Raw genomic sequence first — 21290 nt, 5'->3', positions numbered from 1 at the left:
GTCGATCCCACAGAGAGCAGTTAAAAATCATTCAAATCCCTAGGTCTAGAAAATCGGTGATGCCACCACGCCTTAATTTTTAGAAGAATTAATTAACCTAAGAATGCAAAATTAATCAAATAAAATACGCTTGAATTAAATCAATAAAAAGGGTAATTCGGCTCAAATAAATCCACTCTAATTTAATCTCTGATCATTGACGCAAAGAATAAGGTGGGAGACTCGCGAACCAAGAGTTCGCCTCTGCTGTCATGGTGAAGGGAAAAGCAGCTAATCTGAAGTGTTCTTCCGTTACTCCAGTAGGGCGCTTCTGTACCTTGCAGATCTTGATGAATTCGCTTAGGAAATTATATGGATCTTCTCCTTTCTTCCCGTAGTACTTAGGAAGAACATTAAGCAACCCAAGCTTAATTTCTATAGCAGTAGCAGCCGCCGGCATCCGGATCGGAGTTGGGGGGTCATCAGCTTCGTGGCTGGAGAGATCGCACAGTCTCGGATCGTCAGCCATGTCACTCTCAGTACTTGCAACCGAGAATGAGTCGGTTTCTTCTTCAAAGTCTGATTCTGTCTCTGACTCGTGGTCTGTTTGGGCAAACAGAACCTCGTCAGCAGCTACAACACCAGGCTTCTCCTCGACGAACTGCTCCGTTCGATCCGATAGGTCGGACTGTGAACCCAGCAGATCCAGTAGCTTCCTCGCCTTCGCCTCCTTCCTTAGCTTCTTTGCGGTCTTCTCAATTTCACTATCGTAGAGGAGGTTCGGCTTGGACGATCGGCTCATAAACAAAGAAAATAAAAAAAAGAAAAATAGACAAAGGGAAAAGAATTAATTAACACCGCTCCCCGGCAACGACGCCAATTTGGTGGACGTCGCCAACCACCAAATAATTCCTGCGGAATTACCAAAATAAATTAGCACAATGGTAAGCAGGGTCGATCCCACAGAGAGCAGTTAAAAATCATTCAAATCCCTAGGTCTAGAAAATCGGTGATGCCACCACGCCTTAATTTTTAGAAGAATTAATTAACCTAAGAATGCAAAATTAATCAAATAAAATACGCTTGAATTAAATCAATAAAAAGGGTAATTCGGCTCAAATAAATCCACTCTAATTTAATCTCTGATCATCGACGCAAAGATTAATTAATCCCTATCAACCAACCAGTTATAGGATACCGTGAAACGCAACGGACGTACCCCAATTCCTACTTACTGTGTCGATAAACAGCTGGAGACGCCAGACCTGCTTATTTCCCTTATTAAAATATAACCTAGCTGGAGACGCCAGACCTAGATTTAATATTCTAATAGCATTAAGATGAAGGAACCCAATTTATATCAATTATCCTAGATACGCTAGTAATAATTAATATACCAATTAATTCCTACTACGAATATGGTAGTTTTATCACTAATCAGCCCTATTCCAACAATTACGGATTGGAGGTGCTAATTGACTGTAATCCAATTAAACCTAAGTTGGCCAGACTTAAATAAAATCGGAATTATCTTTAAACCCTAGGAATTAATTGAAATAAATGAGAATCAATTTTATGCTCAATTAGGTCTCACAGATTAATAAATTAATGCTTCATTATTCTCGCCGAATTAAGAATTTAGCTACTCATAATTAAACTAGAAACAATCAAATAAATAAAAGTAAACATAAAATAATCGAATGTATTAAAATAAATCTAAACCACGAAAAGAAAATAAAACTAAGGAAACAAATCTCTCAAATAAACTGTTCTTCTCGCAATGTCCAGCCGCCAATGATCTTCACGTCCAAACTCCTAGCCGCCAATTGCTAAAGTAAAAAGCAAGAGAAAAAAATAAAAATCTAAAACTAAACTTCATGCATAAAATTAAAACGCTGCAATCAATAATGGAATCAGAAGAGTTGTTCCCTACAAAAATAAGTCAAAAAACTAATCTTCCTAATCTCAATTGCGGCTGTAGTGGGTTTTGAAATTAAAACCTAACATATATATATATATATATATATATATATATATATATATCCTAATCAATCTCAAACTTGCGGCTCCTATCCGATCTCCAAAACATAAGACTTAAGGGTTAAATCCTTAAATAACCGTCCACCCCAAAAAGATGGGCTTCTCGGCCCTTAACAAAACAAGGCCCCAAAATAATTAATAAAACAAGAGTTTAAGGCTTCATTAAATCTAGAATAATTAATTCTAAGCCCAATCTCCAAATTCCTCCAAAATTCACGCCATCTTCATCAAAAAACTCGACTTTCACCGACTTCTTCCGCCCACGAGCATCCATCTTCAATCCATCTAATTCCTGCGCCATATGTCAACAACTTGGATAATATCAAGGAAAATTCAACGATAAAACGACACGAAAATAGATAACTAAATCACACACATCAAATCCCCTCACACTTGAATCATACTTGCCCTCAAGTATGCAGTGAAGAAAAGACTCAATAGAGGACATAGCTATCTAGACAAAACCTCCCCCCTCGCACTTAGATTTTGTTTGCCCTCAAGCAAACAAAACAAAGCATAAGCGAATAAGCAGCAAGACACTCAACTAAACGAAAAACACAAAGACAACACAAGAAACAAGTGAAACAAAACAAGAAAAGGAAGGAAATCACCGTGTCGAATGGTAGCGCTCATCTCCTGTCGAATGGTGGCGCTCAAGTTCGCAATGCTCTCCTGTAGGGCTGCCACGTTTTTTTTTTTTTTTTTTTTTTAACTGAAACATAACAAAAATTAAAATTAAGGAAGTGAAACTAAGAAACTGAAAGGAAAACTTAACGAAACAAAAATAAAGGAAGAGAAAGGCAAAACAGGAAAATAAAAGGGAAAGGAAATCGGGTTGCCTCCCGATAAGCGCTATTATTTAAAGTCTTTGGCTAGACTATTGATGCAATCAGAATCTCGTCTGAGGTGACAATGGAATTTCTTCCACTGTTGTCATATGAGATGCATCGCAATATGGCTCCAACTTGTGATAGTTGACTACAAACGTCTTTGCCGTAGCCAAACTCTTAATCTCCACTGGTCCGCCTGGCCAAACAGACTGTATCTCAAAAGGACCTATCCATTGCCTTCCAAGCAAGAATCAGACCTTTTCACCGACTTCAAATGTTCTCCCAGAATCGATGCTTGTGATAAGCTATCGCTATTAGATCTGCATACCCCATGTTGGTATTATAGGTTTCCAAACGGAGCTCCTCCTCACACTTATCTTTTAAGTCGGGTGGTTCCACATTAAAATGCAGAGTTCTATAACGTGGCTTCCGTCTGGGTAAACGAACCGTATGTCCAGAACCTGTGAATTTTGGGTCATCATGAAAAATTTTGTCCTGTTTGGGCAAACAGAACGTATGTCCAGAATCTGCCAATTTCGGGTGGGCATGAAGAGACTTGGTAGATTCTTTGACTTCTTAATTGTTCATCCCACGAGCATCAAGACCAGTTGCTCTTTTGATCAAGGTCGGTTCCAACTTGTCCTGCACAGATTTAGTCTCAAGATGTTCTTGGACAGAAGGGTCAGTAATGTTAGTGGCACAAACAGTTTTAACAACAAGGGGACTTTTCATGGTATCATCAATGTTGAAAGTAAACTTTTCTCCATGATAATCCAAACAAATGGTACCACTATAAACATCAATGACTGCCCTAGTGGTCCTTAAGAAAGGACGACCTAACAGAACACCGGCTGACTCTTTCGACTGCATACCACTCATTTTCACCACATAAAAGTCAGCAGGATAAACAAAATCATGCACCTTTACAAGAACATTCTCTAGAAGACCCTCAGGATGAACACGTGACCCATCAGCCAACTGAATCACCACCTTAGTAGCCACCAACTTCACACCAATTAGGTTATTATAAACAGCTAAGGGCATGACATTAATAGAAGCTCCTAGATCACACATAGCATGCTCAATCTTAGTATCACCGATGAAACATGGCAGAGAAAACATACCTGGATCCTTGCATTTGGGCGGCAACTCTTTTCGTATCACTGCTGACACGTTCTCTCCCATCACAATCTTTCCAGATTTCTTAGACTTTCCATCGATGAAGTCCTTCAAAAACTTGCTCAGATGAGGGAGTTTGAGTGCTTGGAGGAAAGGAAGATTAATCTCCAACTTTCCAAATATCTTCATGAAGTCATTGATCTCTTCCTCAGGCTTCTTCCTTGCTAACCTTCTTGGGAAAGGTACTGGTGGCACAAACTTAGGATAGCGGAGGCTCAGTATTGGTTCCTCCTTGGTCGAATCATCTTCAACACTTTCTCGTTCTGCCTCCCTTCCTTTCTGCACAGCTTCGGACTCACTGTCCTGTTTGGGCAAACAAGACGTATTTCCAGATTGACCTCCAGTGAGCACTAGTTCTTCAGAATCGTTCTGTTTGGGCAAACAGCTGCTCTCGCTAGATTCGCCTTCTCGAGCTTTTTCCACTTTCTTGATTGGTGGTTCATCCAATTCTTTGCCACTTCTCAAGGTGATCAAGTTCACACTTTCCTGAGGATTCACTTGGACTTGCGATGGCAATTTGCCTTGATGGCCCTTGAGTTGATTCACGGAAGTTGCGAGTTGAGACACTTGACGAGCCAACCCTTCAATCTGCACCTTCTGCTCGGCTTGAGATTGTTGAAGCTGTTGCACATTATTTTGCAGAAATTGTTGGTTGCCGATCAAATCCGCCATCATCTCCTCAAGTGACTTGCCTTGCTTCTTGGGAGGATGTTGCTGAGCTTGTGGAGCTTGATACCCCGTTTGGGCAAATGGGGCAGTGGTGCGTCGCAGCTGTAAAAATTGTGGGAAGAGTTTGCATGGGCTTGATACTCTTCCTCATCCCCTGTGCATTGCAAGCTCGTGTGGCCTGGATTACCGCATGCTCCACATGGCTTTTCTGTCGGTTGTCCAGCAGTTGCAACCTTCTCCACCACAGTACTTAGCATCTTCTCAATTTTCCCAAACCTTGTTTCGAACTTATCATCAAAATCCGACGAACTAGCTTGAGCAGCTTTCTTGAGCAGTTGGATACGCGGCTCCTCATACTCTCTTGTCGCTTCCACCAAGTGTTGTATCAACCTTTTGGCTTCACTCACCGTGTTTTGGGAAAATCCCCCTCCACTTGCCGAATTCACCAAATTCTTGCTGTCTATTGTCATCCCCTGGTAGAAGTACTGCAGCAAGTCACCCTCATAAAACTTGTGGTTTGGGCAACTATCCACCAATCTCCTAAATCTGGTCCAGTAAGCGCTTAACGACTCATCATACTACTGTTTGGCACCACTTATCTCCTTCTTTAACGCGTTCGTCTTGGTGGGAGGGAAAAAATGCTCCAGAAATAGCCTTTTCATCTCCGCCCATGTAGTGATAGAATAAGGTGGGAGACTCGCGAACCAAGAGTTCGCCTCTGCTGTCATGGTGAAGGGAAAAGCAGTTAATCTGAAGTGTTCTTCCGTTACTCCAGTAGGGCGCTTCTGTACCTTGCAGATCTTGATGAATTCGCTTAGGAAATTATATGGATCTTCTCCTTTCTTCCCGTAGTACTTAGGAAGAACATTAAGCAACCCAAGCTTAATTTCTATAGCAGTAGCAGCCGCCGGCATCCGGATCGGAGTTGGGGGGTCATCAGCTTCGTGGCTGGAGAGATCGCACAGTCTCGGATCGTCAGCCATGTCACTCTCAGTACTTGCAACCGAGATTGAGTCGGTTTCTTCTTCAAAGTCTGATTCTGTCTCTGAGTCGTGGTCTGTTTGGGCAAATAGAACCTCGTCAGCAGCTACAGCACCGGGCTTCTCCTCGACGAACTGCTCTGTTCGATCCGATAGGTCGGACTGTGAACCCAGCAGATCTAGTAGCTTCCTCGCCTTCGCCTCCTTCCTTAGCTTCTTTGCGGTCTTCTCAATTTCACTATCGTAGAGGAGGTTCGGCTTGGACGATCTGCTCATAAACAAAGAAAATAAAAAAAAGAAAAATAGACAAAGGGAAAATAATTAATTAACACCGCTCCCCGGCAACAGCGCCAATTTGGTGGACGTCGCCAACCACCAAATAATTCCTGCGCCATATGTCAACAACTTGGGTAATATCAAGGAAAAATCAACGACAAAACGACACGAAAATAGATAACTAAATCACACACATCAGGAGTCTCTACGTCGTTTCATGGAAAGACAGCCCACCAGAAACATGCCTCATCAGCAAAAGCAGCTCGGAGCTCAACTGGCTGTGGCACAAGAGACTCAACCATCTCAACTTCAAGACGATCAACAAGCTTGCTAAACATCAACTGGTAGAAGGTCTGCCTTCTATTGTGTTCCAGAAGAAGCAAGAATGTGAAGCATGCCAAAGAGGAAAGCAGACGCGAATGTCATTCAAGTCAAAGTCAGGACACTCATCTGAAAGAATTCTGCATCTACTTCATATGGATCTGTTTGGCCCTATCACTCCAAGAAGCTACAACGGTAGGAAGTACACCTTAGTAGTTGTGGATGACTATTCACGATATACTTGGGTCATCTTTCTCTTCAAGAAGAAAGAGACACTGGAGGAACTGCCAAAGCTGCTGAGAAGACTGAGCATTGAAAAGGAAGTCAACATCATCAGCATCAGATCAGATCGTGGGACTGAGTTCCTCAATACTGTCATTCGTGAGTATTGTGATGAACAAGGAATCAGTCATCAAACTTCTGCAGCAAGAACTCCACAGCAGAACGGAGTTGCAGAAAGAAGAAACTGGTCTTTGAAGGAAGCAGCAAGGACGATGCTAGCTGAATCAAAACTCCCCTTGAAGTTTTGGGCCGAAGCAGTCAACAACGCATGCTACACGCATAATCGCTCATTCCTCACTCAGAGACATGGAAAAACTCCATGCGAGCTATGGAAGAACAGAAAGCCTTCGATTGCCTACTTTCATGCTTTCGGTTCTAAGTGTTTCATCCACAACAATGAAAAGAAGAGGTTAAGCACTTTCGATAGCAAGGCTGATCCAGGTGTCTTTCTTGGATACTCTGGAACAGAACGTTCAAGCAAAGCCTATCGAGTGTTTAATTCTCAAACTCTTTGTGTTGAAGAAACACCTCATGTGATCTTTGATGAGCCTACAGATGATTTCAGGGAACAAGAAGCTGAAAAGTGTGTCCAGAACACTGAAGGTTCCAAAGCTGAAATCCACAACAACGAGCCCTCTACTGTCTTGGTGTGGGGACCATGCAAAGATGAAGATACTGAGATGCTTCAGTATCAAAAGATCAGTCAAAGGTTTGAAGTTCAGACTGGAGCCAATGCAGATGGCATCAGTCAAGGGGGAACTCCAGTTACTGAAGATCGAGTTGAACGTGCAGAAGCAGCTCCAGCTCAACTCTCCCCTGCTCCAGAAAGTGCTTAACACTTCAGAACCATTCTGACCGAAGAAGCCCCACCATCTCCAGAATAGATCAAGAAGTATTGAAGATGGTTTGAACTCCACTCAAAGGAGAACATCATCGGAGAACCATCAGATGGCGTCAAGACTCGGAGATCAATGTGTAACCTCGTCTTCGACATCAATCAGAACTGCATCAACGAAGATAAGATTTTCAGTTGTTTCTGTTTTCTTTCCAAGCTGAGCGAAGGACTTCAGGTGGGCAATATTTTGAGTATTCTTATATCATTTGAGCTTTCTAAAATGATTTGATGATGTTATGAATTTATCAAATGTTTTGAGATAAATGATGTTGAGAACTGTTTGACTTACCAAGTTTTGATGTTGAGCCTGTATGTTACCCTCTACTGATGAGATGAGAAGAATTCGGTCCTGCCACAAGCGGGATTTTGTGCACAGAGGTGTTGCGAGCCTTCTTCGGGTCGGCCGGTCACGGTACTTGAGAAGGAGGCCTACTTCTCAGTACCTTTGATGATGATGAGTTGTAGATGTGGTACATACATGATGAGTATTTTGATAGCGCTATCATTTCTTTATGATGTCATGTTTATTAAAACTGCTTACACAGGTCCATTTACGCTAAATTCATTCATGTGTATAGCTGAGATGTGGCAAGTTTCAAACCTATAGCTCTAAGAGCACCTTTCTTATTTTTCGGCATTTGCCCACTGAGTATTATGTACTCACGCCCTGCATGTATTTCTAAATGTGCAGGCTAAGCGAGGAGCGAGATTGGTCTGGTGCTGGTGGGGGATACGTTTCAATCGATGTGTTTACATTACCGTATTTCCTTCTTGTTGATAGAGTCTTGATGATTGAGATACTTTGTTTTCTTTTGAAATCAAGCAATTTACTCACGATTATGTGTCTTCATACATATAATCTGAATATTATGCTTCCTTATGAAAAATGAGCTATACCTGCTTTGTTTTTGTTCTTGAAAATCCTGATATTTATGAAGTTATGACGATGTTGACGTTTATACCCTTGAGTTGATTTATGATGATTTTCTTAGCACATTTTCATGCGAGCTTCCGCTTGATGTTCAATCTATTCTTCTTGTCTTTATATTCTTTTATTATAGTCGTATCGATTCTCGGACTCCGCTATTACTAGCGTTGAGACCCGGGCTACGACAGATTAAAACACATACCTTGGAGTCGATGTAACGACATGAGTTTTGAACTACTAGACTTATATTAACTTTCTCATAGATTTTTTTTTTCAAAACATGAATATCTACTTGAATGTAGACCCGCTCTGATACCACTATATGGGTATGACAACAAGATTTATTAGCATGTTTAAACGTATATGGATAATTGCATTGTTCCTCACTGAGTGTATTTACAATATGCTAACCGTTATTTTTATTTTTTCAATTTTATAAATTCAGGTGTCGACGCAGTCATCGGAGTCTAAAATGACTAGTGCAAGAAATTTATTATCTTTACGTTTAAATCAAGACCACTTAGTTAGATTTTTTAAGTTGCGATGATTTTTTTTTAGAAATTGTTCAATATAAAATATTTGATGATGGATGTAGCGGTATATTTATTAAATAATAATCAAGTTGGTTTTAAATTGTTAAATTTTTATTGTTAAATTTATTTTTGATAGATGACTTGATCTGTTGTTTTGTCATAATTTACATAAACATAGAAAGTATTTAGAAATTTTCTAGTTTGTTAAAATTAGGGGGTTACATAGTTGTACCACCAGAGCGAGTCTGCGGACTCGTGTTTAATTAAAAAAATTATGAAAAGGTTAATATAAATCTAGTCATTCATAACTCGCATCATGCATCGACTCCAAGATATGTATTTTAATCATTCAAATATGTGTTTTAATCATTCAAATATATGACAATTATGATGATTTTTTTTTTCAAATTATACATTTTCAGTTGATATTACTCAAATTACACTTATATGGGCAAAATCATCAAAATTACCAGGTTCACGAACAAAGAATATTATTTCATGTACTTGGTCTATTAATTTAATTTAGAGCGTGAAGATGTCTGAGTGATTTTCTGCAAACACTGTAAGACTCAACCCCCAAACCTACTAATTAGATGAAAAGTGTTTTACTAATTGCACTTTATGGACCCTATGATAATGCTAGTAATTTTTCCCTACAACCAAATTTGTCATATATCGTAAGATAGTAAACAAACTATCACCTTTTTGTAAAGCTAAAAGAGCTGGACAAAACATTTACAACAAAATATCCCCCACTGGAATTCAATTTATTACAATGTTTCTTGCCATCTGAAAAATAGTTTTATGATGATACTATTCCAAAAGAGCAGGTGATGCTTGAGGAGGCTGGTTGGTGCTCGGTTGTGGGTCGTTTTCCCTTCGGAGTCGTGCTGTTCTAGCTAACGTGCTTTGGTTTTCTTCTGTTGGGTTCTTTCTTTTAGGTTTTGCCGTTCTTTTTTGTTTCTTTCGAGCTTCGGCGGCTTGGGGGCAATGGTTAGGTCGGAGCTCCCGATGCCGTTTCCTGCTCTTTTTGTTTTTTCTTGTTTGGTTCTTTGTTTGACGAGTTCTCTTGTTTTTACGAGGCTCGGCTCCTAGTCTGCTCCTTTGTGCTTTCAGGGGTTGTTTCGTTTTTCTCTCTTTCCTTTTAATATATGGCTGCTATTTCATCATGATACTATTCCAAAGAAGTTTACAAGCTTCCAGACTAGAAAACTTCGAATGATATCTTCAAATGTAAAATGAAACTACCGCAAGATTCAGGCTCAAAGATGACAAGGAAATGATAATAGTTTAGCAACTGGTAAATGAGAGAAAAGGTATTGGCCAATGAAATTCAGGGAACCACCTAATTATTTCTAAAAGCAGCAATGTTCAAACCTCATGGCTTTAGGGCCAAGGCCAACCCAAATTTGGCGCTCTTGTCAATAGACTTGGTGTCAACTTCTGTTGAGATGGTGACAAGCGACTTCGGACGCTATTCGTGTTGTATCAAAGCATTTGCCTTACCAACATTGTTCAATCGTGCTTTCACGGTGGTCAATGGGTCCAACTGATGCTGAGTGCCAACAGTAATGGTGTTCTCGTTTCTTGAGAAGCTGTGGGTCACCTCCGCGCCAACAACACTGCTGGACAATGGGCTCACTATATGGTAGTATGACGCACTCAACGTATCACCCTTGTCATTCCTAGAGCAAGCATTAATTAACAACCCAGTTCAGCGCACATTATAAATTATACGTACAAACTCGTATGAGACAAACAGTAACATGAAGCAACAGAGACCACTTACAGTGACAAGGCAGCAATAAGATCAGTATTTGTGAAGCTTGCGCCAAAGTTGCATTTGGTAAATGCTCCTTCCTTGGTGTCGAAAGACGCATCACTACCCAAGGCGAGCTTATTGTTTCCAAGAACAACAGAAAGATTCACAATCGGGTTCGCAGTCAACCCAACACTTGAGCTTAGGCCTGCATACTCGTGCAAATATTGAAGTTCCAACTACCACAGCCAAGTGAACAAGAAATTAGATAGCAGGTCAATAATACAGCAGTGGAGAAAAACATTAGGAATTCAGCTTACCTTTCCTGACCTTTGATCATGAACTCTAAAGCTTAATATAGCCTTCAATCCAAGAGTAAGCTCATCAATTGTTACAGTGGTGAAGAGCTGGAAATAGGTCCATGAATTGGTTAAATGGTTTGACGAGGCATAAGTGACTTTTAATATTGTTAATCAATTGAAAGAATGTAATGTACATATATAAAAAGATTGAAATTTCTTTTAGACAACAAGAGCAGAATATTGGAAAGCTGAAAACATCACAAGATGCAAAACATGGAGAAACAAACTACGAGGCATACATTTGAGCCAGTGTCGACTTTGATGTCAGTGGTGATGTTTTTGTTCTTCAACTGTGTGTTCACATCAGCCAATAATAGCTCACCTTTCTTTGTTCCCGTAGAAGTGAGAGTCTGTCTGCAAAAAATGGAATAAATACACTCCTTCAGGACCCAAAGATATATAGGGTTAAGTTTTAATCAAGATCTATATATACATTTAAACTAAACTAACACCATAAACAACTTAGTTGCTAAAGAAGATTCAAAGCAACTTAGTTGCTAAAGAAGATTCAGAAATTACGCATTCGCATTAGCAAAGTAATTGCACTCTTAAGTATGTTTCCCCATTTCTACGACTCTCCATTTCATTTGGCAGATATTGTCTTAGCCAGTATCAGACTGAATATGGTACAACTATTAAATTTTGATCTCAATTCGATTATGAGACACAATAATAATAAGCATCTAGCAAAACATAGTTCAATATTATGATACAAAGAATGAATGAGATGAAAAGGTTGATAAGCATCCCATTAGTCAAACTGAGGGGTAAAAACTAATCCAATTGTATATCTTAATAACAGAGAGTATCTTCCTCAACATCCACACTCAAGTTTATATGCTTTCATGTCAAAGTTTCATTCTAGACGACATCTGCAAGATCAGTAATCTATAAGAGGGCGTTCACTATTGGGAATTAGCCTATATAGACAATATTCTACATACTAATAAGAAACTTGAGATATCCTATTGCCCTTGAAAATTTCTATAATTTGAGATAACTTACTTTTGTAAACGCCCCAAAAAGAATTATAATACTATAGCCCCAACATAGGTCCATATACTATACCTCGTTAATCCAAATCACTGAGAAACTTGATATACATAGGTAAACATGTGCGCATAATGTACAAACCACCGTAATAATACCTTATAAAGAAATTATGTATACTATAAATCACCACTTATATAAAACATGAATAATAACACTAGTAAATTGTACCGAGCTCATTACTATCAGTAGAAATCTCAATTGCAGATAAAACATCCACACAACATTCACCAAGTTATCAGATATTCTCCAGGGTAGAACTTAAACATCTATTGACAAGGGGAAAACTAAATTATGATTTCAATACAATCCAACAAAAGAAATAAAAACAAATCCAGTAAAAATACTAATATTATCACATAATATCCAGTATTAAGAGAGAGAGAGAGATTTAATGAGCTAGGGAAGCACAAATCAGGATAGCCACAACTTTAGAATCAACAACAACAATCAAAAATTCCAGATCCATCAAAATTACCACAAAAAACAAAAATGAAAAAACTTACAACTCCAGTAGGAGAGTAGGTGGTGATTGTAAACTTCTGGTCGCTGTTGTAATCCTTGTAAAGAAGATCTAATTCCACCATACAAAAAAAATGAAAGTGAAATAACGAAAACAAAATCCACAATTATTTGGGATAATAAATGCAAATTCAAACCTCGAGCGCTTTTGCCGATATCAGAGTATAGGCCTGGACCTTTGCCCATGATTTTATTCACTTGAATTCGAGAAATCAAGCACTCGAACAAAAGCACATAAAATGAAATTCACAGAGGAATCGAAATGAAATTAAGAGAATTATAAATTTTTAACTTTCTTCGCTCATATGGTCAAAACTATCAATTATATTGAAACAAAGATCAAATGGAATTATTTTGATCTCTTGTTAGTGATTTTATTTCAAAATATGGAAACAATGCAACACATTTTAAGTAAATGCACTGTTTTTTTTTTCTTAATTATGTGATTTCTTTAACTTTATTTATAATTTCTTAATTTATTAATAAAAAGCATATTTTAAGAATTTGCACATGACCGGTAGTATCTTTGCCCGCCCTTGATCTTTGTTAAACATTTTTTCAGGATTTTGAGATGCAAATCAACTCTCAAGTTCATGTCCCAGCAGATTCCTTTTCTGATATCCCAAAAGAAAGTATAAAGAATTATTTAACTTTTCAAAATTTCTTTTGCTTATTGAGGAAAATAACTAATCTTTGCGAAATTTTTCATATATATAATAATGCTTGCTTTCTTTATTAACTATTACTTTCTTAGTCCATAAAAAAATATGATATTTTTTATGGTCACATATTTTAATAAAATTGGTAGTGATTTTTATGTCGTGAGGAAAATGTCCCACCATTTTATAAAATGAGTAATTGAGATTAGATTAAGGATGATTTTTTGTACATAATAAATATTTGTAAGGATAAAAAATAAGGAAAAAAAGTAGGGCCAGTGGCGGATCTACTGTGGGGCAGTGGGGTATAGCTGTACCCCCATTTTTTTAATAGTAGTATTATAGTATAATACTATATGTGTTTAAATATTGTTTAATTATTTTTGTTATCCCAAGTCCCAACCGAGTAGTGCATTAGGCTTTTTATATGGATATATGTTTGGGCTTTGGACCCGTTAAAGTTTAAAAAATGGCGACTGTTGTGATAGACTAACAAATATAAAAAAAATCACATATTATTCCAGTGCCCCCATATTATTCTTTTTGTGTTTCTTATTCTAGTATTTAGCAAGCCCACCTGACACTGGAACCAGAGTCATGAAGCTCTAGGAACTTAGTTGGGTTGATACTTGAGGTTGCTTTCAGCATCATTGGCCGTAGATCCTTTTAGAAGGATAAAAAGAGCTAAAACACTGAGTATCATGTTTAATGATAAATGAAATAATTATTTTCTGTGGCTGATAATGAAGTATTGATTATCAGCAGTCTTACCCACAAAAGTATCAATGATATGATAAAGGTAGGTGCATTGAATGATTATTACCTATTCAATAAGCTTTGAGGATCAGTTATGAAATTTGATTCCTTGAAATAGTTTTAGCAGTAAGGTTCAATATGATGGGTTAGGTTGGTTGATCTGATGAGTTAAGTTGGTTGATCTTTATATGTTCCCTTGAAATGACTCATTGTATATTTCGTCTTATTAAATGAGATTATTTGAAAGAGATAAATGTCACAAATTTTTCTTAACACATCTAAATATATCCATATTAGCTGGAGAAGAATTCAATGTACTGATATTTTCAAGTCGTATTTATTATTGTAGAGCCTTCAAGGATTAAAGCATGGTGGGAAGTAGACCTTGATCTTTCTGCAACCTCAGTTCTGAATATGGTTGGACCTTATTTGAAACATGGAACAACTTGAAATTACGTACTTGGATGAAGAGCTGTGGTAAGAAAATACTATATATGTGATATCTGACTGATGTAGCATTTGTTACATTCATTTGATCTCTTATATGTTGTTGGCTGTAGAAAATCATGGGAAAATCAAGGGAATCTGTTTATACTTGGAATGGTGAATAAGGAGAGGCTGGGGAAGATGAAGAAGGAAGCCATCCTTATTAACTGCAACAGAGGACTTGTGACTGATGAGGCTGCTCTTGTCGACCGCTTGAGAGCTAATCCTATGTTTCAAGTTGGTCTTGATGTCTTTGATGGCTATAAATAGTTATTTTGATGATACAATGTTTGAATGATTTTAGTATTTATATAATATATTTTGGTTATAGTATTTGTTGTGTTTTAGAATATTGTATATTGTATAATTTGTATTTAGGAAAGTTATAAAAACAAGCAAAAAAATAAAAAATAAGAAAAAATGCTTGAATTTTGCATTTTAGAATACATAACATAAATGACAGTTACATAAAATACAGAAAACGTTATGTATAACGACAACAAAGTGTATAAGAAATTCATTTTATAACAGAAAAAATAAGTTTTATAACGGTAAAAAACTGTTATGTATGCTATCATAAGAAAATGATAATTAACCGTTATATAAAATATAAAAAACCGTTATGTATAGTTACAATAAATAACAGAAAAAATATATTTTATAACTGATTTTACCGTTATGTATTATATTCATACAAAATGGTAATCAATGTGTTATGTATACCTCATTTACCGTTATGTATACATATTATAGGTAACGGTATATATTATTGTTATGTATGAGCGCCCTCATACATAACACCACTATATAGGACGTTTTTTTTTTACATAGATAACGGAAAATTACCGTTATGTATGAGCGGTTTTTTTAGTAGTGATTATTATATATTTGTTTTTGTTTAAATTAGGGGTATTATATAGTGCACATAATCTATTTGATAAAATCATTAACTCATTTGTAAAATAAATTTTTGTCTATTTGATATGCAAACTTGATTATGTTTGTGAACAACTTTAAACATACTATTTGTTAGGTCTGGAGGGTCTCGAATAGGTGTTGGGGGGGGGGGGAATACACCTATAAGCTATTTTTGTCAAGATCTCAATATAGAGATCAAAACAAAACTTTAAACACAAACTCAGACACCTGTTTACTGAAAAGAGTTTTGACCAAAACAGGGTTGACGACTGATATTGAAATACTCTTCAGTAAGGAGTTATCAGTTAAGTCACAAGAGCTTAACTGATGCACGTAAGGCTTCAGTCGAGTTTGATAAACAGAGATTTTATAAATCTCACTGACTATCAGAAGATAGATCAGTCAGACTGATAGCACACGCAGCGTAAATCTTTTATTTCGCAATAGCCTTTTGAGTTGAGAACGTTGTTAGTCTTTAGTTTCTCCTTGCAATTAATCAGTCTTCAGTTTATGAAAGGAAGAGCACAAGTAACAAACTAAATACTGAAAGCTGTAAATAACATAGAGATTTTTACGTGGTTCGGAAAGCACTTCCTACATCCACGGTCGGTTGATCAGACCAACAACTTCACTCTGCAAGTGCTTACGGGTGTACAGCAAACCGAACCGTGTGCTTGCGGGTGCACACAACCGAAACAACTGAAGATCTAATATTCAGTACCAACACACCTTGTTGGATTTCTCACTCCTAGCACAAACTGGCACTAGGATCTCGCGGAGACAGAGTACCTTCCTGAACTCCTTTGCAACTCAAACACTCGATTCTATCGGTCGAAGGGAGGTTTGAAATCTTGCCAACTAAACTTCAAAGAACAAGTTCTTTCGAGTTAGTTTGACCTAGGCTTTGGATAAACAAGGTTTGCCTAAGGTCTAAGAGAATTTATGTAATCAGCAGTGACTGATTTTTGGCTTTGGAATTCTCTTCTTCGATTCAAGCTTTGGAAAATTTAAGCTTTGGCTAAGAAACAATTTCGGCAGAGTTGCAGCTTATGTCGTTGAATCGGTGAAGATTGAAGTGATCCTCGAGCGCTATTTATAGGAGAAGTCTTGAATAGATCCGTTGGCGGAGAAGGTATTCAGGATTTCTTCCGTTGGAGAGTAATTTAAATTTGGGTTGAGGCTTCAATCTTCGAGGTTCCTTGTTTGGTGAGAACGGCTATGTTGAAGAGCAGGATATGCGACGTCTCTGATAAAGTAGTCACCAAATAGGAATGACCTCTGTAGAGAAAGGACGATCCTGAGATCTCTGCATTTAATGCGCCTGTACTTTTGGAGTACGTGGCTTCCTTTGAACGTTGGAGGTTCAGTCCGAGGAAGAATGTTTAACTGATACTTGACTTTAGTATCAGTCCGCTGATTCCACGTGGCACGCATTAAGTAATCAGTCCAAGACTGATTCTTCGACTGATACTTCAGTCGGCAACCCCAGTCTTCAGTCCTTCGTTCTTCAGTCTTCAGTCTTCAGAACAACAACTAAACTAGAAAAGAACTCTAACACTTGAGTTCGAACAGTTCTAGTCTATTACAAACAAAGCCTATGGATTTTGGTATCATCAAAACAAGGATTAGGATATTCCATTAAGTTTCCAACAATTTCCCACTTTTTGATGATGCCAAAACCACACAACAGTTCTAGGCAAGAAAAAGACTGAACTCAGAGCACAAGTTCTAAAATAGGGCGAATACTATTACCCCTTAATAATAGAACCTAAAACTTGTACTAAGTGAAAGAACGCAACAGTTTAAACACAGAACGAGGAGAAGACATAAAAATATTAATTAGAGCGTGGACAAAAAGTCATTGTCTTTAGGTTGAGATCAAAAGAAGTTCTTTTCATTTTAAAAGAAAGACTGATGAGACATCAGTCGAGGTACATGGCAAGACTTACAAGGGAGTAAAAACAACAAAACAAAACACATGGGAAACCCATGGACTCCAGCAGTCTGCTTGGCTGTGCTTTGAACTTCTTGATCTTCATCTTAAGTCTTCATGTTCCTAAGCTTGTTCTACTCACACTTGTTTTCCGTTGACTTGAGGTCTTCCTGGCTAACCTTCCTCATGATCATCTTGATGATCATTTTGCTTAATCAGCTTCTGCCTTTTGAGAGGTCAGCTTCAGTCTTTTGAGAGGATATATCTTTGAGATCTTTTCCCCTTTTTGGCAACATCAAAAAGGAAGAATTGACTGAAGGATGAAGCTAGGATCACGCGAGGGTTAAAGGAGGCTCGCAAGAGGATCCAAAGAAAGGTGCTGAGGGTGTGATGGAGGTGGAGAATATGAAGGTTTAGAAGAAGAAAGTGAAAGAAGATGGTGAGGAGTGAAAATGGGGGAGACAAAGAAAAGGACAGAGGTTGGTTTGCATGGCCCTCAGAGATAGAAGAGAAAGAACGACCATCATGCAAATCGAAGGAGGGTAAGAAGAGGGTTCTTCAAGGAGAGAGATAAGAATAGGTTGGGAAGTATGTGGGAAAGGAAGATCGAATCAGTGACAGTCGTGAGGACAGCCACTGTCGATGTTGCACCGGCTGACAACGAGCTCCTGCTCATTGCTGTTGCACCAGATGGAAGCTTCACAAAAAGGTGTGAGGCTCGCCTGAGAACCAGGTGAAGTCCGTCTTCTTGAGACAGGTACTTCAAACCATATGAGCCTGGCATGAGGATGGAAGACACTCGCATCGCTGGATATAAGTGAGAATGGAGCAAGCTTTAACGTTGAGATCCAGTGGAAGGGTCCGGTGAAGACCAAGCATGTCAGCGTCATTCTCCCACTCCATGACTTTGCAGTCATTGATTTCTCCTTTTGTCGGAACAAAATTTTCTCTGCAACTTTTTGAAAGATTGAAAAAAAAAATCTCACAGTGAAGGCTAAAGAGAGTTGTTAGTTGATGCAGAAAACAAGCGAAGACATCAAGGTATAAATAGACAAATTTTACCAAGAAAGAAGATGAGAAAGTTTTTCAAAAACTGTGCCTAAAATATTTTTGAAGGAAAATTTTACGTCTGTCGTCACTGCAGAGGACAGAAGCTTCAAAAGGTGAGAACGATCATTGCATTTTGTCAAATCAATGAGATTCTCAAGATTTTCATTCCAGAGGCAAAAGGTTGGAAAGATTTTTAGAAAAGATCAGGACAAGTGAAATCAAATCAAATCTTCTTAAAGGTACTTGGCCTTCTCGGATATTTCATTTTCCAACAATCAATTAAAGATTTGAAACAAACTGATCAGCTAGAGAAAACTTTTTAATTCAGACAAAAAGACTCATAACTGAAATAACTGATTTTTAAATAGTAGGTTGAAAATACTTACTGACCGACTGATTATTGTAGTCAGTCGATACCACTGATCCTGGTTGCCTTATCAGGATGAGTTCCCTTCCGATGAAGACTTGTCTTCATTGCTTTCCACGTCAGCAGTTGTAAAGCACCAGTTGGTTGACCACCAGTCATCATGATTGTTTGAGGAGATCTTCAAACACAGCATCACTCTTCTGGGTTGATGAGGCCGATCCTTCCACACAGATCGTTGAACATTTCTTCAGGAAGAGCTTTGGTCAGCAAGTCTGCTCTCTGAACTGCGGTCAGAATCCATTCAACAGAGATATCCTTCTTTTCGACATGATCACGAATGAAGTGATGTCGAATACCAATATGCTTGACTTTGGTGTGATGAACTGGATTCTGCGAGATTGCAATAGCACTGGAGCTGTCACAATAGATTGGGACTTCCTTCTCTTCGATCCCATAGTCTTTCAGTTGTTGGACTAACCATAGGAGTTGTGAACAGCAGCTTCCCGCAGCAACATATTCAGCTTCAGTTGTGGAGGTGGCGACTGAAGTATGCTTCTTTGAAAACCATGAGATGAGCTTGTTGCCTAGGAATTGATAAGTTCCCGAAGTCGATTTGCAATCAATTTTGCATTCTGCAAAATCTGAGTCTGAATATCCGGTGAGCTTAAAGTCATCGTCAGCTGGATACCACAATCCTAAATTGGGTGTGCCTTTGAGATATCGTAAAATTCGCTTTGCAGCATCCATATGAGCTTCCTTTGGATCTGACTGATATCTTGCACAAACCCCGACTGCATATGCGATATCTGGTCTACTAGCAGTCAAATACAACAATGATCCAATGATTTCTCTGTATTTGGTTGACGATACAGATTTTCCTTCTGATCCTGGATCAACTTTCCAGTTTGTGTTCATTGGGATCTTGACTGATTTCATGTGTTGAATACCGAACTTGACGATCAGTTCTTTGGTGTACTTTGACTGATTGATCAGTATTCCTTCGATGGTCTGCTTGACTTGTAATCCAAGAAAGAAATTCATTTCTCCCATCATGGACATCTAAAACTTGTTAGTCATGATATCAACAAACTTCTTGCACATGCGTTCGGATTTGGATCCAAAGATTATGTCATCGACATAAATCTCAACAAGTAGGAGATCTTCTCCTTCTTTGAGAGTGAACAATGTTCTGTCCACTGATCCTTTCTTGAATCTTTGTTTAACAAAATACTCAGAAAGAGTATCATACCATGCTCTTGGTGCTTGTTTCAACCCATAGAGCGATTTCTTCAGCTTGTACACCTTTTCTGGTCCTGCAACCTCAAAACCTGGAGGTTGTTCCACGTAGACTTCATCGGTGAGCACTCCATTGAGAAATGCGCACTTCACATCCATTTGGTGTACCTTGAATCCTTTGTGAGTTGCAAAGGCTAAGAAGAGCCTGACTGCTTCTAATCTGGCAACTGGGGCAAAAGTCTCATCGTAGTCGATTCCTTCTTCTTGACTGTAACCTTTTGCTACTAGCCTTGCTTTGTTTCTCACAACATTTCCTTCTTCGTCTTTCATATTTTTGAAAATCCATTTCAAACCAAACACCTTTGCATCATCTGGTCGATCCACAAGTTCCCAAACTGAATTCCGATCGAATTCATTGAGTTCTTCTTGCATTGCGATGACCCATTGAGTGGACTTCAGAACTTCTTCGACGTCCTTGGGCTCTGTAGATGATAAGAAATAGCTGAAATTTTTATCTTCGTTGATGCAGTTCTGGTTGATATCAAAGACGAGGTTGCACATTGATCTTCGAGTCTTTACACCGTCTGATGGTTCTCCAATGATGTTCTCTTTTAAGTGAAGTTCAAACCATCTTCGATACTTCTTGATCTCTTCTGGTGATGGTGGAGGTTCTTCAATCAGAATGGTTCTAAATCGTTGAGCATTTTCTTGAGCAGGGGAGTGTTGAACAGGAGTAGCTTCAGCAGGTTCAACTTGTTCTTCGGCAACTGGAGTTCCCCCTTGACTGATGCCATCTGCTGTGGCTCCAGTCTGAGCTTCAGATCTTTGACTGATCTTCTGATACTGAAGCTTTTCAGTATCTTCTTCATTTCCTGGTCCCCACACCAAGAGTGTAGAAGGTTCGGTGTTGTTTATTTCAGTTCTGGAAACTTCAGTGTTCTCAACACTTATTTCAGTTTCCTGTTTCCTGGGATCATCAGTAGACTCATCAAAAATAACATGTGGTGTTTCTTCAACACAAAGAGTTTAAGAATTAAACACTCGATAGGCTTTGCTGGATCGTTCAGTTCCAGAGTATCCAAGAAAAATTCCTAGACCAGCCTTGCTATCAAATGTGGTTAATCTCCTCTTATCATTGTTGTGGGTGGAACATCTAGAACCGAAAGCATGAAAATATGAGATTGAAGGCTTCCTGTTCTTCCATAGCTCGTATGGAGTTTTTCCATGTCTTTGAGTGAGGAAGGAGCGATTTTGCTTGTAGCATGCGTTGTTGACTGCTT

At 38.4% G+C, this 21290-nt stretch overlaps 1 protein-coding gene and 1 long non-coding RNA gene across 3 annotated transcripts; one reads left to right on the top strand and one right to left on the bottom strand.

Annotated features, from left to right (window-relative positions):
• Window positions 1–10109: 10109 nt before the first annotated feature.
• LOC130990377 (mitochondrial outer membrane protein porin of 34 kDa-like) lies at window positions 10110–13038 on the bottom strand. Its single transcript, XM_057914599.1, has 6 exons — window positions 12743–13038; window positions 12590–12657; window positions 11273–11383; window positions 10992–11078; window positions 10702–10910; window positions 10110–10597 (listed from the first exon to the last, which is right to left on the bottom strand). The coding sequence occupies exons 1-6, from the start codon at window positions 12789–12791 to the stop codon at window positions 10387–10389; spliced, it is 735 nt and encodes a 244-aa protein (XP_057770582.1). The 5' UTR covers window positions 12792–13038; the 3' UTR covers window positions 10110–10386.
• A 795-nt stretch (window positions 13039–13833) lies between these two features.
• Window positions 13834–14834, top strand: LOC130990376 (uncharacterized). 2 transcript variants are annotated; one of them, XR_009090950.1, is made up of 3 exons: window positions 13834–14063; window positions 14370–14497; window positions 14581–14834. It is a non-coding gene; the product is annotated as an uncharacterized LOC130990376 (long non-coding RNA). The 2 variants fall into 2 exon arrangements; XR_009090951.1 differs by lacking the exon at window positions 13834–14063 and adding an exon at window positions 14104–14170.
• Window positions 14835–21290: the final 6456 nt, after the last annotated feature.

This window comes from Salvia miltiorrhiza, chromosome 6, assembly GCF_028751815.1.
Source record: "Salvia miltiorrhiza cultivar Shanhuang (shh) chromosome 6, IMPLAD_Smil_shh, whole genome shotgun sequence".
Classification (NCBI taxonomy): Eukaryota; Viridiplantae; Streptophyta; class Magnoliopsida; order Lamiales; family Lamiaceae; genus Salvia; species Salvia miltiorrhiza.
The sequence above is the reverse complement of the archived record's forward strand: the minus strand, read 5'-3'. Positions and strand labels throughout refer to the sequence as shown.

Bases quoted from the DNA above. Each gene is read 5' to 3' on its own strand.
- LOC130990377 (XM_057914599.1), bottom strand. From the start codon at position 12,791: ATGGGCAAAGGTCCAGGCCTATACTCTGATATCGGCAAAAGCGCTCGA. The intron at 11,384-12,589 runs GTAAGTTTTTTC...TTTTGCAGACAG, and splicing joins CCTACTCTCCTACTGGAGTT to ACTCTCACTTCTACGGGAAC. The intron at 11,079-11,272 runs GTATGCCTCGTA...ACCTATTTCCAG, and splicing joins AAGTCGACACTGGCTCAAAT to CTCTTCACCACTGTAACAAT.